Source organism: Odocoileus virginianus, chromosome 14 (assembly GCF_023699985.2).
Source record: "Odocoileus virginianus isolate 20LAN1187 ecotype Illinois chromosome 14, Ovbor_1.2, whole genome shotgun sequence".
Taxonomy (NCBI): Eukaryota; Metazoa; Chordata; class Mammalia; order Artiodactyla; family Cervidae; genus Odocoileus; species Odocoileus virginianus.
In genome coordinates this window covers 45314549-45333698 of record NC_069687.1, presented here as the reverse complement: position 1 = coordinate 45333698, position 19150 = coordinate 45314549, and the positions used below count along the sequence as shown (strand labels likewise).

The following is a 19150-nucleotide window of genomic DNA, read 5'->3' as shown; positions in this document are numbered from 1 at the left end:
AACTAATATCTGATCTCAAGAAATTTTCAAGATAGCCATGATTAACTTTATTTTCCAAGTGAATAAATTGAAGCTGTTAGAACTTCAAATTCCATTGGCAAATGGGATTCACTCAAGAAAGCTGCCTTAAGTTTCTAGACAGTGAGGATAGAGAAGGAGGATGGAATCATGTCAAATATTGAGCATTTTATCTTGATGGTAATAGGTAGTCATTAAATATTTTAAAATAGGGAAATGGCATAATCATTTTTGAACAGTAACTTTGGGAGCTGTATGTTTAAGATAAATGAGAAGGAGGTCAGATTGTGGTATAATATGATAGCCTCAGGGCCAGCAGCCAAAATAGGGTTGATGAGAAGAGGTTGCTTTACATACTAAGAATGTGGAAACAAAAAGAGCCAGGGAGTGTGGGAGGAGGCTAATTAGAGAGGGAGGACCACAAAGTTATCTGGCCTAGGTGACTGGATGGGAGTAGTGTTGTTCACAGCAATAGAGAAATAAGAAGAAGAAAGAATAAATTTGGAGGGGACTGTGATACATAGTCTATACCCCGACCAGGAAGGCTGAAGAAGCTGAAGTTGAACAGTTCTGTGAAGACCTACAAGACCTTCTAGAACTAACACCCAAAAAAGATGTCCTTTTCATCAGGGGAACTGGAATGCAAAAGCAGGAAGTCAAGAAATATCTGAAGTAACAGGCAGATTTGGCCTTGCAGTACAGAATGAAGGAGGGCAAAGGCTAACGGAGTTTTGCCGAGAGAATGCCCTGGTCATAGCAAATACCCTCTTCCACACACAAGAGAAGACCCTACACATGGACATCACCAGATGGTCAATAGCGAAATCAGATTGATTATATCCTTTGCAGCCAAAGATGGAGAAGTTCTATACAGTCAGCAAAAACAAGACCTGGAGCTACTATGGCTCAGATCATGAGCTCCTTATTGTCAAATTCAGACTTAAATTGAAGAAAGTATGGAACACCACTAGACCCTTCAGGTATGACCTAAATTAAATCCCTTATGATTATACAGTGGAAGTGATAAATAGATTCAGGGGATTAGATCTGATAGACAGAGTGCTTGAAGAACTATGGACAGAGGTTCATGACACTGTACAGGAGGCAGTGATCAAGACCATCCCCAAGAAAAAGAAATGCAAAAAGGCAAAATGGTTGTCTCAGGAGGCCTTACAAATAGCTATGAAAAGAAGAGAAGTGAAAGGCAAAGGAGAAAAGGATAGATATACCCATTTGAATGCAGAGTCCCAAAGAATAGCAAGCAGAGATAAGAAGGCCTTCCTCAGTGATCAATGCAAAGAAATAGAGGAAAACAATAGAATGAAAAAAACTAGTGATTTTTTTCAAGAAAATTAGAGATATTAAGGGAACTTTTCATGCAAAGATGGGCACAATAAAGGACAGAAATGGTAGGGACCTAACAGAAGCAGAAGATATTAAGAAGAGGTGGCAGGGACACACAGAAGAACTGTACAAAAAAGATCTTCACGACCCAGATAATCATGATGATGTGATCACTAACCTAAAGCCAGACATCCTGAAATGTGAAGTCAAGTGGGCCTTAGGAAGCATCACTATGAACAAAGCTAGTGGAGGTGATGGAATTCCAGTTGAGCTATTTCAAATCCTAAAAGATGATGCTGTAAAAATGTTTCTGTATGCCAGCAAATTTGGAAAACTTAGCAGTGGCCCCCGGACTAGAAAAGGTCCATTTTCATTCCAATCTCAAAGAAAGGCAATGCCAAAGAATGCTCAAACTACCGCATAGTCTGACTCATCTCACATGCTAGCAAAGTAATACTCAAAATTCTCCCAAGCCAGGCTTCACCAGTACATGACCTGAGAACTTCCAGATGTGCAAGCTGGTTTTAGAAAAAGCAGAGGAACCAGAGATCAGATTGCCAACATCCAATGGATCATTGAAAAAGCAAGAGAGTTTCAGAAAAACATCTATTTCTGCATTATTGACTATGCCAAAGCCTTTGACTATGTGAATCACAACAAACTGTGGAAAATTCTTCAAGAGATGAGTATACCAAACCACCTGACCTGCCTTCTGACCAATCTGTATGCAGGTCAAGAAGCAACAGTTAGAACTGGACATGGACACAGACTGGTTCCAAATTGGGAAAGGAGTATGTTAAGGCTGTATATTGTCACCCTGCTTATTTAATTTATATGCAGAGTACATCATGAGAAATGTTGGACTGGATGAAGCACAAGCTGGAATCAAGATTGCTGGGAGAAATATCAATAACCTCAGATATGCAGATGACACCACCCTTACTGCAGAAAGTGAAGAGGAACTAAAGAGCCTCTTGATGAAACTGAAAGAGGAGAGTGAAAAAGTTGGTTTGAAGCTCAACATTCAGAAAACTAAGATCATGACATCCGGTCCCATCACTTCAGGGCAAATAGATGGGGAAACAGTGGAAGCAGTGACTACTGACTTTATTTTTCTGGGCTCCAAAATCACTGCAGATGGTGATTGCAGCCATGAAATTAAAAGATGCTTGCTCCTTAGAAGAAAAGCTATGACCAACCTAGACAGCTTATTAATAAGCAGGGATATTACTTTGCCAACAAAGGTCCATCTAGTCAAGGCTATGGTTTTTCCAGTAGTCATGTATGGATGTGAGAGTTGAACATAAAACTGAGCACCAAAGAGTTGATACTTTTGAACTGTGGTGTTGGGAAGACCCTTCAGAGTCCCATGGACTACAAGGAGATCCAACCAGTTCATCCAAAAGGAAATCAGTCCTGAATATTCATTGGAAGGAATGATGCTGAAGCTGAAACTTCAGTACTTTGGCCACCTGATGCGAAGAACTGACCCATTTGGAAAGACCCTGATGCTGGGAAAGATTGAAGATGAGAGGAGAAGGGGACAACAGAGGATGAGATGGTTGGGTGGCATCACCGACTTGATGGATATGAGTTTGAGTAAACTCTGGGAGTTGGTGATGGACAGGAAAGCCTGGTATGGTGCAGTCCATGGGGTTACAAAGAGTCGGACATGACTGAGTGACTAAACTGAACTATGATACATATAATTTTAGACATGTTCATTTTAAAGTACTTATGAAGTATCTCAGGTAGATGAGATACTTGTAAGCCACTGAAAACAGGAAGTTAGAGTCAGAAAGAGGGGTTTAGATGTTGTCAACATGGAGTAGGTCACAGGTAAATCATGTAGTTGCATTTTATTTTTTTATATAATTTGGTTCTTTGTTTTTTAATATGAGATTGTATCCCATATACTTATTGTTAAAACCAATGTATTTGGTCATCTTATTTTACTCATCCTGTTTTTTTCTACACCCTTGCTCTTTTTGTCTGATTTTGACATATGAACAACATATACTGTCTTTGCATGCCCCCATCTGCACCCTCAAAGGCATTCAGGACTGGCAAGAGCAGAGACCACTGCCTGTGTTCTGGTGGGTCTGTTTAGACACCAGGTGTGAGTTGAGAAACACAATTGATGGTGGAGCAAATATGAATCACCCTGCAGGCAAACTGAGTTTCCTAAAGCAAAGTAGATTGTTATAAAAATGGCTGAAACTTGCATAGGTTTTTTTTTTTTTTTTTTCTCTGTAAAATCCAGCTCCATCTGCCACGTAATTGGTATAATCCTTTTCAAATTTAGACATTAAATTCTGGTGATACCAACTTTCACTGTGTTTCTTCTTTTTCTGTGTCTTTAGAGATATTTTAATGATGATAGAGGAACTGTACTGATATAGAATGTCATTTTGTACCAGGAAATTTCAGTTTATTCTTAAATTTTCTGTTATTATTCCTTTCCAGGTGAACTTATAGTTCCATGTGCTCATATCCACCCTGAATCTTCAGTTGTACAAATTGGTTCGAATTTCACAGCAGTTTGTGTGCTAAAGGAAAAATGTATGGATGATTATCATGTGACTGCTGATGACATTTTCTGGAAAATAAGCCGTGCTACTGTTTCTCGTGATCAATATACTGTCATAAACAGAACATCATCTAGTGTCACATTTTTAAATATACCTTTAATAAATGTTCTGCTCACTTGCAATATTCGTATGTTTGGACAGATTAATCGGAGTGTTTATGGAATCAGAATCATTTCAGGCTGTAAGTTTTGTTTTACCTTTTTTATTTCAGACTTTGTCATGACTGTTGAATTGCATCTTTAACGTCCATTGTCTTTTGGTCTTTTTGAAATGCAGTAACTGTCAGCTCAGTGTTTTGGATTTTTTTTTTAACGTTTAAAAAAAAATAAGCTTAGAAGTAGAACTGCACTTGCATTACAAATGTATAAAAGCCTAAAGAGTAACACAAGTTTTATCTTTTTCCTGAAAGTCAAGCATCTGTCAACTTTCTAGAAAAATATTTTAACATGAGATACCCACCAAAAATGTTGAGTTGAAATCTGTGACTGTGTTCATAATAACTTTCAATATCCCTTAGTTGTGGAGAAAATTCAGTGTAAAGCAGCTATCTGAAGAAGGTGAATCAATACTGGAGAACCCTTTTATATTGAAGTAGACAAATAAATTTATTGTGATCCAAGAATGGATCGCCAGATTTGTGGATTATCTAACACTATAATTTTAGCATTTGCTTTCTCTCCAGCAGAGTTTGGGAAGGGAGAGATATAAATGAATCATTTTTGCTTCTAATTACTTGCCTCTTACTAATGTTCAAGTATTAGTTTCTAAAATACACTTGAGAAGTCAGTTGATAAAAGAAGTTGATAAAAGAAGTCAGCTATAAATGAAAGTTGACTTTGTTTAGAAAGTTAATTTGAAACATACCTATTAATGACAGGTATGATAGAAAATGTATGTTATTATCTAAAATGTTTGAATTTACATAGAAAAGAAATGAATTTTTTAGTCACCCGTATTTTGTTATATCTTTTCTTGGTTTTGCTTTTTTCTGTCTGATTTTGGTTATCTTAAATGTCTGGAGGAGTATATAAATTGCATGCTTTTTGTGAATATGAAGCTTTTTGAAAATTGCTAATTTTTCCCTTTTAGTGCCTCCTGAAAAACCTGAAAATTTGAGTTGCATTGTGAATGAAGAAAAGAAAATGATGTGTCAGTGGGATCTTGGAAGGGAAACACACCTGGAAACAAACTACACTTTAAAATCTGAATGGCAAGTTATTTTAAATTTGTTGTACATTGAATTTATTAAGTTTGCCTTTGTGGTAGAATTTTTATCTTGTGAGGTAGTATTATTAAATGCAAAGTTTTAAATGTTTTTTATTTTAGAACACCTGAAACATGAAAGTAGAAAGAATAGTGTAAGAAATCCTCACGCTCATCACCAAGCGTCAATAATTATCAGCTCATTACCAGTTTTACTTTATATAATCCCCACACTCAGATTATTTTAAAGAAATAGACATCATATCATCTCATCCATAAATATTTTAGTACTTTTATGGAAAAGATAAGGACACTTTAAAAAAAATCCAAATATAATTGAAAATACTCTCATATTGTTACATTTTTAATTAGTGTTCAAATTTTCCCAGTTGTCTCATGAATATATGTATATATTTTGATACTTGTCAAATCAAGATTTAAGTAATCACCATGTATTGCCAATTCATGTATCTTGTCTCTCTTAACCATAGGCTGTCCCTTCTTTCTTTGCAGTTCAGTTGTTAAAATAATGGTTATACATTATTTAACACATTCCTCTGTCCCTTTATATACTAAAACTTGCCATTAGATCTAGACAGTTAATCAGTTTTTTTCCCCAAAAAAATAATTCATAGAGGAGTTATATATTTTCATTAGGAGCGACCATATAATGTTTGTTTGTTTTTCTTTTTCTTATATTAAAATTTGAGCAATGGTTTCAGGTATTACAGAATTTCTGTTTAGTTTTTTTTTTTCAAATATAAAGAAAAGTTGAAAGAATTTTACAGTGAACATTTATACATGCTTTTTACCTAGATTCTTCTGTTGACATTTTACTGTACTTGTCTCCATCTACCAACCCATCTCTTTTTAATGAATTTCAGAGTGAGTTAGAGACATCCATATACTTCCACCTTAATCACTTGAGCATTTACATCATTAATTAGATTAATGAATTCCTAGCATCTTCCAACGGAGAAGGCAATGGCAACCCACTCCAGTACTCTTGCCTGGAGAATCCCATGGACGGAGGAGCCTGGTAGGCTGCAGTCCATGGGGTTGCTAAGAGTTGGACATGACCAAGCGACTTCACTTTCACTTTTCACTTTCATGCATTGGAGAAGGAAGTGGCAACCCACTCCAGTGTTCTTGCCTGGAGAATCAGGGACAGAGGAGCCTGTTGGGCTGCCATCTATGGGGTCGCACAGAGTCAGACACTACTGACATGACTTAGCAGCAGCAGCAGCAGCATCTTCCAAAGGTAGATACAAGGGATTTTTCTCCTCATTATGAATTCATATTTAAACATTGGATGTCTTGTTATTTATTTATCTGGCTGCGCCAGGTCTTAGTTGCAGCATGCAGGATCTTTGATCTTCGTTGCATCATTCAGTTTGTTTAGTTGCAACATGCAAACTCTTAAGTTGCGGCATGTGGGATTCAGTTCCCAGATCAGGGGTGGAACCCTGACCACCTGCATTGGGAGCACAGAGTCTTAGCTACTGGACCATTGGGAATTCCTGATTTGATGTGTTTTAATCCATTACAGTTATTCTTCTTAATACGTAAATTGTCCCATCTTTGGTTAGTGGGAACTTTTCAGTTTTATCCTTTTGACACAACTTCATTAGTTCTTTGATAGCTTCCTGATTTCTGAAGTGACATGATGTTCCAGGTTCATCTTAATATGTTTTCTGTTCCAGACCTAGAATCAACCAATTCCCAAATAATCATGGTTCCACTTAGTGTGGAATACAATTTAGAGATTGTAGTCTGGGTGTTGGGGAGCTTATTGCTACTGGGTTGTTGTTTTTAGGCTTTTTTAGTGAAAAGAACTAAAAATGTTTTTAAGATAAAATACGTCATGAACTCGTACTGGTATTTCCAATTTAAAATCCAGACTATAGGTTTTTAGTTAATTCACCTATCTAACATCTATATCTCCCTTCTTCTAGCTGTTTCATTTTGCTTGTGGTTGTTAAGAATTTTCTTCATTGTATAAAGTAATAAATTAATCCACACAAATTTCTAAGAACAAAGTATGTTTATAGAAGTCTCTGTTCCCTGTCTCCTTTATCTTATTTCCCCCCTCCTCCCAAAGGTTACCTGTTTTGGTTTGGTTTTGATTTATCCTATTTTAAAAAACTGTGTGTGTGTGTGTATATATATATATATATATATATATACACACACACACACACACATGCATACATATGCATATATATTCTTAATTGATGCATGATTTAAACGTATGTGAGTAAATTTAGTCATATCACTTGAAACTTTCTATGGTAATAGAAATTAGAAAGTGGTTGGAAAGGGTTGAGGGAATTTTCTGGAAGGATAGAAATTCTATCCCTGCTCTATCACCTCCTGGCATATTATGTTTTGAAAAAGCATACTGTGATTAAAGAGACATTGCTGATACCGTAAAGATTCTGTTCAAGGAAAAGAAAGAAACGGGACTGATATCATTAATAAGTTTTGGTTGGAGAGGGTCATTGGGTTAGAGCATAAGATTCTAAATATGATATTCTTAAAGTAAAATTTTGAAAATAATCTTGTGTTTAAAGATATAGATCAAACTCAGTTTTAAAGAAAAACAGATGAATGTTTAACAAATTTTGTTTCTAGTGTTCAATAGTTTGTTTTAAACTTATTGAAATTAACTTATTTATTCTAAGCTGTGATAATCTGGGTCTCATCAAACTCGATTTTCAAGTAACCTTTTTCACTCTAATTTATTTAAATCTGTTTTTAATGACTGATTTTTACCATTTTTGTATTTAGGGCAACAGAGAAGTTTGAAGATTGTAAAGCAAAACGTGACACCCCCACCTCATGCACTGTTAATTATCCTCCTGTGTATTTTGTCAACATTGAAGTCTGGGTAGAAGCAGAGAATGCCCTTGGGAAGGTTGCCTCAGATCATATCAATTTTGATCCTATAGATAAAGGTATTTATAAACCTAAATTTGAGAATTTATTAGAATATACAGTGTCTTATAAATTTGTTTTGAGTTTAATTAATGTAAAAATAATAAGCATTTATTTTCTTAGTGACTTCTACAAATTAACTTTATCAAGAACATTAAAAATACTTTGGAAAAAGAAAAATATCCATAATCCAACCACACTGACAGCTGTTTTTACTTTTAATATTATCTCTGATATCTATTCAGATATCAAACATCTTATAGCATTATAGTCATAGTATATATGCTTCATTTTTATTTTTTTAAATTCCATATATCATCACTAACTTTTAATATCTGAACCTGAAAATATTAACAAATGTAATAACTTGACAAGGGAAAGAACTAGAATTTCTTTAGGAACCTTTTCCTTCCATTATAGTAGTATGGTATAGCATTTTTTTAGACAAATTTGTTCATTTGGTGAGAATAAATGCATATCGTGAAATAAAATATAGAGTATATTGGACTTTGTAAGAAGTTGTAAAAGTAAACCATGGTAAACATTAGGATCTTTTTTATTTTTCAGTGAAGTTCAATCCACCACATATTTTATCAGTCAACAACTCAAAGGAACTGTCTAGTATTTTAAAACTGACATGGTCTGACTCACGTTTTAGGAGTTTTATAACTCTGAAATATGACATTCAATATAGGACCAAAGATGCCTCAACTTGGAACCAGGTAAATTCAAAGTTACTGTTTATTCAAATAGTCTTTTCTTTAACCCACTAACCTAAAAGTCTCAGTCATTTTCTGAATGTCTTAAACTTCTGGATATGTGAAGTAGTTTGCTTGACACTTCTAGATCTATATTTCAAGCAAGGACCAACAGGAAGACATCCAGATAGAGAATACAATTTTGCTCAGCACAGTAGATTTTAAGTGAAATATGGAAGTGATGCAGAATGAGAAGGATTAGCATTTTTGGTGAAAGGTGAAATGACCACAGATAACAGGAAGCAGATTAGGTAGAGGAGTAAGAATGAAGAGGTTATATGGGTAAGGTAGAGCAGGCATTAACAAACTACATCTGTAGGCCAAATTCAGCCTGTCATCTGTTTTTGTAAATAAAGTGTTATTGGAACACAGCCACAAACATTTGTTGACGTATTCTTTCTGATGATTTTTGTGCTACATAGAAAGAGTTGAATAACTGCAACAGAGACCATCTGGCCCACAGCCTAAAGTATTTACAGTCCAGCCCTTTATAGAAAGATTGCCAGCCCATGAAATAGAGGTATTATAAGATTGAAAAATAAAAGGACTGTATACCCAAAATTACAATAAACTGTGGAAAATTCTTAAAGATGGGAATACCTTACCTGCCTTCTGAGAAACCTATATGCAGGTCAAGAAGCAGCAGTTAGAACCGAACATGGAACAATGGACTGATTCAAAATTGGGAAAGGACTACGTCAAGGCTATATATTGTCACCCTGCTTATTTAGCTTATATGCAGAGTACATCATGTGAGCTTCCCTGGTGGCTCAGATGGTAAAGAATCTGCTTGCAATACAGCAAACTCAGGTTCAGTCCCTGGGTCGGGAAGATCCCCTGGAGAAGGGAATAGCAACCCACTCCAGCATTCTTGCCTGGAGAATTCCATGGACAGAAGAGCCTGATAGGCTACAGTCCGTGAAGTTGCAAAGTTGGACACGACTGAGCAACTGTCACTTTACTTTTAACTTTCTTTCACATCATGTGAAATGCTGCACTGGATGAGTCACCAACTGAAATCAAGATTGCTGGAGAAAAAGCAGCAACCTCAGATATGCAGATAATACCACCCTAATGGCAGAAATTGAAGAGGAACTTAAGAGCCTGTTGATGAAGGTGAAAAAGAAGAGTGAACAAGCTGGCTTAAAACTCAGCATTCAAAAACCTAAGATTATGGCATCTGGTCACATTACTTCATGGCAGATAGATGGGGAAAAAATGCAAACAGTAGCAGATTTTATTTTCTTGGGCTCCAAAATCACTGTGGATGGTGACTGCAGCCATGAAATTAAAAGACACTTGCTCTTTAGAAGAAAAGCTATCACAAACCTAGACAGTGTATTAAAAAGCAGAGACATCATTTTGCTAACAAAGGTCCATCTAGTCAAAGCTATAGTTTTTCCACTAGTTACATACAGATGTGAGAGTTGGACCAGAAAAGAAGGCTGAGCACCAAAGTATTGATCCTTTCAAACTGTGGTGCTGGAGAAGACTCTTGAGAGTCCCTTGGACAGCAAGAAGATCAAACCAGTCAATCCTAAAGGAAATCAACCCTGAATATTCATTGGAAGGACTGATGCTAAAGCTGAAGTGTCAATATTTTGGCCACCTGATGTGAAGAGCCAACTCACTGGAAAAGACCCTGATGCTAGGAAAGATTGAGAGCAGGAGGAGAAGGCAGTAACAGAGGATGAGATGGTTGGATGGCATCATTGATTTAGTGGACGTGAGTTTGAGCAAACTTCGAGAAATAGTGAAGGACAGGGAAGCCTGGCGTGCTGCAGCCCATGGGGTTGCAAAGAGTCAGATCCGACTTAGTGACTGAATACCACCACCACCACCCAAGGATGATATTATAAGCAGAAGAAATACTAGGAGCTTTTAATTTAAAAGGCCATCATCATAGCATTGAGATCTGCATAGTACTCTTCTATTGTAACTCCGTTTACCATTAACAGTATGCCTTTGCTTTGTTTCTCTGGTTGCAATAATGAGCTCCGAAGGGAATTGAGCCCGTGACTTTCCTGCTTCTGTCCTCCATTCCACATGGACTCAGAATACAATCAGAAAAAGCAACAAACTAAAGTGGATTAATGCTTCATGTTGTACGTGAGGATTGTACAGAGAAGATACCTACCAGAAGTTCTTCAAAATTTTTTCAATATCATAGAATCTTAATTCACTTATAGAAAAAAGACGGACACATTTTGTATTCAATATTGAGATCTCAGAGGTAGAAAGAACCTGTTATTTGTCTATGTTTGAAGTGAAGTGAAGAGAAGTCGCTCAGTTGTGTCCTACTCTTTGCGACTCCGTGGACTGGGGCCTGCCAGGATCCTCCATCCATGAAATACTCCAGGCAAGAATACTGGAGTGGGTTGCCATTTCCTTCTCCAGGGGATCCTCCTGACCTGGGAATCGAACCTGGGTCTCCTGCATTGTAGGCAGACGCTTTACTGCCTGAGCCACCAGGGAAGTCACTAAATCTATGTTTAATCTACTCTTTTTTTTCTGAAAACCAAGTTTATCTACAAAGATAGTTTTTGTTTTTCGTAATTGGGCTGGATATCTTCCTTTTGCCCATCTAGATTTATATTCTACCCTTCTCCACCTACTCTTGGTCTTGGGATGCAGACCTGTATGGATTTTATCTGTTGGTTCTCTAGTTTCCTAGTAAGTTCCTAGTTAATGGGTAGAGGGGTCTTGGCAAGAGGGAGGAGAGAGAGAAGTGAGATCAGCATATTTTATTGCGATGCTTCCTCCCTAGAGCTTTCCTGTCTCAACCTAAAGTCACTAGTGCTCTCAAGTTAACCCTTTGTGACCCTGTTCTTCCAGGTTCTGGTACCACCCCTCTTGCTTTGATTCTAAAGGTGGTAACACCACTAAGCTCCAGAGTACTGCCTATACTACCTAATAAGGTTTCTTACGCTCTGCTCATATTTCCTTTAGTAAACCCTTCTTGAATTAAATTTTAATTGGAATTTCTTTTTTTCCTATTAAGACCATGAGTGTTATAGGAGCATAGAAGAAAGAAAGAAAGCATGAAAAGATTAATAATAGTCGTTCACATATTTCCCAAACCTATTAACTTTTACTAATTTTGACTGCTTTTTTCACTTGAATTTATTTCTCTGCAGAGCTTGAGTCAAATTAGTCTTTTTTCATTCGTTATTAGGCTTGTTTCATTAATTAGCTTCTAAATATCAGGCAGTTTAGAAGATCTGTAATAAATACCTCTGGATTTTTTGTTGGTCAATTTGCTTTGTTTTCAGGTTCCTCCTGAAGATACATCATCTACCCGATCTTCATTCACTGTTCAGGACCTTAAACCTTTTACAGAATATGTGTTTAGGATTCGTTGTATGAAGGAAGATGGTAAAGGATTTTGGAGTGACTGGAGTGAAGAAGCAAGTGGTATCACATATGAAGATAGTAAGTAGATAAATATATGAAGAAAAAAAATTTGAATTTTGACTATAAATTTTATCTGCTTTTAATAATATAGACTGCAATGGTCTATATTGCAATGGTCTATAATGGTCTTTTGTGGTCATTTTATTCAAACTGTTATTTTACACTTTTTAAAGGATCTCAAGATGTAAAATTTAATATACATTATTGATAGTACAAATCTATTTAATACCTAATTAAAGGAAATTGTGGAATGGTGTCTTAGATACAAAGAGAAAACCATTAATAGTTGGTAAATCCAGGACGTTTTATTAAAGGAGAGTAGTCTAGAAATATCTCTTAACTGGATGATCATATCCTGAATCTTTAAAATCATACTACCTACCAAAATATGCATTAGACTTCACTATCAAAAAGATAGCTGTACTGTAGCTTTTATTCATTTTTTTATCAGAACTTAATAAGCCCCTGAAAAAGCATTTTTGTGTTTTGATTGGTTGGTTTATTTTCATTTTCCCTTTGTTTTCCATGATAATACAGTGCATATAGCATAGAATCCAAAAGGCATAAAAGGATACATGATATAAAGTAAGATTCCTCCCCCAAAGCATCTGATGTTACTAATTTCATCTATAACCATCAAGAAATAATCCTATGGAGGGGGGAAGACAAGATGGCAGAGGAGTAGTGGACATGGAGTACATCTCCACAAATGTTTCAGGAATACATCTTCAGATACAGATCTTTCAGAATACCAGCTGAGAGCAGGCAGGAGTCCCTGACCCCTGGAAAGGAATATATAGATTCACATAAAACTTGGCAGGACGAAGGAAGGAAGTGAAAAAGAGGAGAGTAAGCAGGACTGGACCCGTACTTGGAGGGTGAGGGAACTGAAGCAGGGGTCAGATCACCACACTGGGGCATTGTTTGGGATGCAGGGAAGCATTTGAGACTGTTAGAGAATGCAGCAATTGATCTGTGACAGTCTGAATGGAGTGAGAACCCCACAGATGATCCTTGCCGCATCCATATGTATCCCAGACAGGAATGCAAGTCCTCTAGAACGCATGGTGGCTGGGAGCTGGAATGTAGGGATTGGGGAGCAATCCCAGGGTGAGGTCTGCTGTTGACTGCAGGGAGATGGCCCCTAGGGACGTGAGGGAGGAGATCGCAGAGGGGAATGACTTTGGAGGAAAGTCGGGTAGTCATGGAGGTAGGGTGATACTGCTGAGTCACATGCAGGGGATGGAGCCATCACTGTAGTCTCTCTCTCCCCATGTGCCAGCTGATCAGCAAAGAAAGAACCCAGAGAGGGTGGCCCTTCGAGTGCCTGACACTCTGAGCAACAGAGAAGCACCCAGCCGGCTTCCCTGGTGGCTCAGACAGTAAAGTGTCTGCCTGTCGTGCTGGAGGCCCGGGTTCAATTCCTGGGTTGGGAAGGTTCCCTGAAGAAGGGAGTGACAGGCCCCTCCAGTATGCTTGCCTGGAGTATTCCATGGACAGAGGAACCCCGTGGGCTACAGTCCATGGGGTTGCAGAGTCAGACATGACCGAGCGACTAACACTTTGATACTTCATCACCACCCTGGGGGGGACCTTTGAGTGCCTTCTTTACCAAGAAACAAGAAAAGGACCAGCCAGGGAGGCCCTTTGAGGCTAGAAAAAAACTCTTAATAGTGCCACTGCTCCTGCACCTGAGGCAGCTGGCATCCCTGCACACTTTGTGACTCCAGGGTGAGAGGGTAACAGGCAGGAAGGCTAGGGGTCTCCAGATGGAGGAAGTAGGCTGCAAGTGTCAGACGTTTTTTTTCTCTCTCTTAAGCGGCAGGAGGAAACAAACTACAAGTGACAGATTTTTTTTTCCCTTCTCTATACAAAATTATTTATTTCGTGTATATATATATATATATATATATATATATACATGGAGCTTCCCTCATAGCTTAGTTGGTAAAGAATCTGCCAGCAATGCAGGAGACCTGGGTTCGATTCCTGGGTTGGGAAGATCACCTGGCAAAGGAAACAGCAACCCACTCCAGTATTCTTGCCTGGAGAATCCCATGGGCAAAGGAGCCTGGCAGGCTAGTCTATGGGGTCACAAGAGTCGGAAATGGCTGAGCGACTAAGAGCCCGCACATACGCAGAACCGATAATGGCTCAACAAACCAGTGTGTTTTACTCATACAGTTGTCCTCCTACTCTGTGTTAATGAGACTATGTATTTGTTTGGAAACCTGCCTTTCTTCAAGACTCATGTCAATCATTTTATGGCCTGAGATGACTCACCTTGTAACAATGTTATCTCAAAATGAATGTTGTGGGTGAGGGGTCTGGTGCCATTCTCTGAAGTTTTGAGACATTTCCTTTCTCTAATTAGCAGCCTGCTAGTAGGTGTATATATATATATATAACTTCCTGCTAAAGACCAGCAGGGCAGCACTCTTTCTGCCCCCTTCTGATGTCTATGTCAGAAGTGTTCTCCGTCTCTTTTATACTTTAATAAAACTTTATTACACAAAAGCTCTGAGCGATCAAGCCTCGTTACTGGCCCTGGGTTGAATTCCTCTCCTCTGGAGGCCAAGAATCCTTGCGTCTTTCGTGGCTCAGCAACAACCTTTCAAGGGTCCTCACAATCGAAGCAACTGTGTTACCTCCACACTTGATCTCTACTGGGGCAGAGCTGCCAGAGGCTAGAAAAAACTGTAACATACCTCCTGTGTCCATGGCCACAGGCTCCCCTGTGCTGCCAAGGTCCCTATGATCCAAGTAGCCACACCACCTCCATGCTCTATCCTCTGGGGCAGAGTGGCCAGAGGCTAGAAAAACCCTAAGAGCACTATATCTCCTGTACCCGTGGCCACCAGCTCCCCTACATTCCTGGCACTGCCAGGGTCCCCATAATCGAAGTAGCCGCACCACCTCTACACCCGGTCCTCACTGAGGCAGACACAAGTCCTCCAAGGCAGCCTCAGGAGCAAACTCCTGTGGACAACTCACATTCAGAGGGGGATAAAACCACAATTGAACTTCAGGGGCAGTGTGGCTAAGGAAGAGGATTGAAAACCTTTCACCTTTCCACCAGCTTTACAAGCTGCAGATTAAACCCACACAGTCAAGTAGGCAGACTCTGTGTGTATGGAATATATAAAAAGAGAATGAGAATTCCCACAAAAGAAAATGCCTGACTTTGGCAGCTGTGGACATTGGAGGCAAGAACATTCAGGAATGGGGCCAGATTATAGAGTCTGAGCTGTCCCCACAGCAGGTCCAGAGACCAGCCTGGTATTGGAGGGCATCCTAGGGAGGCAGAGGTGATTCACAGCGAGGAAAAGGATGCTGACAGTTGAGATCAGAGAAAAACATTTATTATTTTTATTCTGATTTATTCTGTAGTTCTGGAATTTTTTTTTTCCCCTGTGGCTTTGCTGTGGTTGTTCATTTTATTATTATTAACTCTATTTAAGCTTTGGAGAACTTTTTTTTTACATCACACTTCGTATTTCCTTTATATACTTCTACGTCTGTGTTTTCTTTTTGCAGTTTTATGGGGTTTTTTTCTTTTGAAAATTGTTTGCTTATTTTTCTTATTCTTTTCCTGGTGTATTCTTTAATATATATAAATCTTTTTTTAAAATATACTTTATTTAGCTTTGCTTTTCTATCTTTTGCCTTCCTTTTCTTTCACCCTGTTATTTTACCCTGTTCATTAGTCTGTTGTTTTTCTTTATTCCCCAGTTGGCAGTCTGTTTTTGTCTTGTTTTCTGATTTGTGTTTTGTTTTTAATTGGTCGATACCGTTTTTGGTTTCCTTTGTTCACCAGGTCACTCTCTTATACGTTCTTTTCTTTGGACTGTTCTGCTTTTGTGTGTGTGTGTGCGCGCATGGGCGTGCCTTTGTTTTTGACATTTGTCTGATTTTGTATTTACTATTTGGGATTCATTTTTTGTTTCTTGTTTTGTTTTCTGTTTAGTGTGTTTGTTGTGAAAGTGAAAGTCACTCAGTCGTTCCAATTGTGTGTGACTTCTTGAAACTGTAGCCTGCCAGGCTCTTCTGTCCATAGGATTCTCCAGGAAAGAATACTGGAGTGGGTTGCCATGCTCTTCTCCAGGGGATCTTTCTGACCCAGGGATAGAACCTGGGTCTCCTACATTGAAGGTGAATTCTTTACCATCTGGGCTACCTGAGAAGCCGTGTGTTTCAGTCCTCTTTAATGGCATAACAAATGGCTTGTGGAATCTTGGTTCCCTGGCCAAATAATCAGGCCCTGAGCCTTTGGAGTGAGAGGGATGCATCCAGGACACTAGACTGCCAAAGAACTCCTGACCCCATGAAGTGTTAATCAGTGAGAACTCCCATGAAGACGTCCACCTGTATCCAGGACCCAGCAGCACCCAGTACAGGATTCTTCACCCAAAGAACAAGCAAGACAAAAACAAACCCAGTCATTGGCAGACCAGCTTCCCACAGACACTCAAAAATACCACCTTACACAGTCCTGCCCATCAGAGGGAAAAAACTCACCTCCTCCCCTCAGAAGGCAGGCACAAGTCCTTCCCAACCAAAGCCTACCATTGGAACAACCTCACCCACCAAGGGCAGAAACCAAAAGGAAGAAGAAATACAACACTAAAGGCTGGGAAAAGGAGACTCAAACACAGTTATCATAACAGTATGGTACTGGCACAAAAACAGAAATATAGACCGATGAAAGAAGATTAAAAGCCCAGAGATAAACACATGCACCTGTGGGCACCTTATCTTTGACAAAGGAGGCAAGGATATACAATGGAGAAAAGATAGTCTCTTCAATAAGTGGTGCTGGGAAAGCTGGACAGCTGCCTGAAAAAGAATGAACTTGGAACACTTCCTAACACCATACAGAAAAATAAACTCAGAATGGATTAAAGACCTAAATGTAAGACAGAAACTATGAAACTCTTAGAGGAAAACATAGGCAAAACACTCTTTGACATAAATCACAGCAAGATCCTCTATGACCTACCTCCTTGAATAATGGAAATAAAATCAAAAACAAGTGGGACCTAATTAAAAGTTTTTGTACAGCAAAGGAAACTAAAAACATGGTGAAAAGACAGCCTTCAGAATGGGAGAAAATAATAGCAAATGGAACAACTGGCAAAGGATTAATCTCCAAAATAAATAAGCAACGCATGCAACTCAATACCAGAAAAACAACCCAATCAAAAAGTGGGCAGAAGACCTAAGCAGACATTTCACCAAAGACAGATGGCTGATAAATACATGCAAAGATGCTTAACACCACTCATTATTAGAGAAATGCACATCAAAATTACAATGAGAAATCACCTTATACCAGTCAGAATTGCCATCATCAAAAAATCTACAAACAGTAAATGCTGGAGAAGGTGTGGAGAAAAGGGAACCCTCTTGCACTGTTGATGGGAATGCAAATTGATATAGCCCACTATAGAGGACAGTATGGGGATTCCTTTAAAAACTAGGAATAAAACTACCATATGACCCAGCAATCCCATTACTGGCGTATACCCTGAGAAGACCATTATTGAAGAAGACACATGTACCCCAGTGTTCACTGCAGCATGATTTACAGTAGCAAGGACATGGAAGCAACCTAGATGTCCATCAACAGATGAATGGATAAAGAAGCTGTGGTACATGTATACAATGGGATGTTACTCGGCCATAAAAACGAACGCATTTGAGTCAGTTCTAATGAGGTGGATGAACCTAGAGCCTATTACACAGAATGAAATAAATCAGAAAGAGAAAAGTAAATATTGTATATTAGCACATAAATGGAATCCAGAAAGATGGTACTGATGAACCTATTTGCAGGGCAGCAGTGGAGACACATACATAAGAGAACAGACTTGTGGACACGGGAGAAGGGGAGGGCTGGACGAATGGATAGAGTAGCATAGAAACATATATGCTACCATATGTAAAACAGATAGCCAGTGGGAATTTGCTGAATGACTCAGGGAGTTTAAACCAGTGCTCTGTGACAATCTAGAGGAGTGGGATGGGGTGGGAGGTGGGAGCAAGGTTCAAGAGGGAAGGGACATGTGTATACCTGTGGCTGGTTTATGTTGATAGATGGCAGAAACCAACACAGTATTATAAAGCAGTTAGCCTTCAATTAAAAATAATCCTATGGAATACACATTTTTTTTCTGAATGTTTTCTTGTCACAGTCACCATCTTGAGGTGTCAGTGGCAGCAGCTATGACTTTGAAACCTTCCCTACCTCCTAAATCCCTTCACTTCCACAGAGCTCTGCCAGAGGTTTCATGAGAGTTATGTGAATTGAGAATGTCAAAGGCAGAAAAGTAAAGTAACATTCTCCACCACAAATTTTCTCTTATTCTGAAAAATGCCAAGAAAGAAAGTAATCCTACTCTTGCTGGTTTGGGAGTCAGATTCCTTTGTCTTGGCTAGGAATTTTGAAACTGGTATTCTTGAAGAGTTTAAAAGTACATTGATCAGTTTGGGGGAGTTCCTAAACTACTTTAAGATGTAGACAAAATATTTGGGTTAATACTTGTGTGCATTTTCTGGGGAGATGGCATATAACCTTTGTCAAATCAAAAGAGATTTCTGGTGTCCCAAAAGTTAGGAACAATTGGATTATGCATTTCTTCAGATCAGTGGAAGAAGCCAGGGTTTTTTTTTAACATTAGAAACCGTTTCTAGCCTCTAAAATTTCCTTTATAGCTTTGTGTTCTTTATTCTTTCAGGGTGCTGCACTGTACTCATGTATATATCTATTCAAACCCCCTGTACCAGTAGCTTTTCCCCCAGCCTTCCTGGTGTGCCTTTCCCCTTTGTTTTGTCCACCTGTAGTTACTTCTTCATGATCAGCACAACACTGCTTAGATTTTACTC

The 19150-nt window shown here is 38.6% G+C and overlaps 1 protein-coding gene across 3 annotated transcripts in view; it reads left to right on the top strand.

The window, feature by feature from the left end:
* Positions 1 to 19150, top strand: part of IL6ST (interleukin 6 cytokine family signal transducer) — a 62147-nt gene that overhangs the window by 23112 nt on the left and 19885 nt on the right. For all 3 annotated transcript variants that reach the window (XM_070476695.1, XM_020904166.2, XM_070476694.1), the window contains 5 exons: positions 3829 to 4134; positions 5043 to 5163; positions 7947 to 8113; positions 8661 to 8815; positions 12124 to 12283. In XM_070476695.1, coding sequence (XP_070332796.1) covers positions 3927 to 4134; positions 5043 to 5163; positions 7947 to 8113; positions 8661 to 8815; positions 12124 to 12283 — 811 coding nt within the window. In that variant the 5' untranslated portion in view covers positions 3829 to 3926. The remainder of the gene's footprint in view (positions 1 to 3828; positions 4135 to 5042; positions 5164 to 7946; positions 8114 to 8660; positions 8816 to 12123; positions 12284 to 19150) is intronic.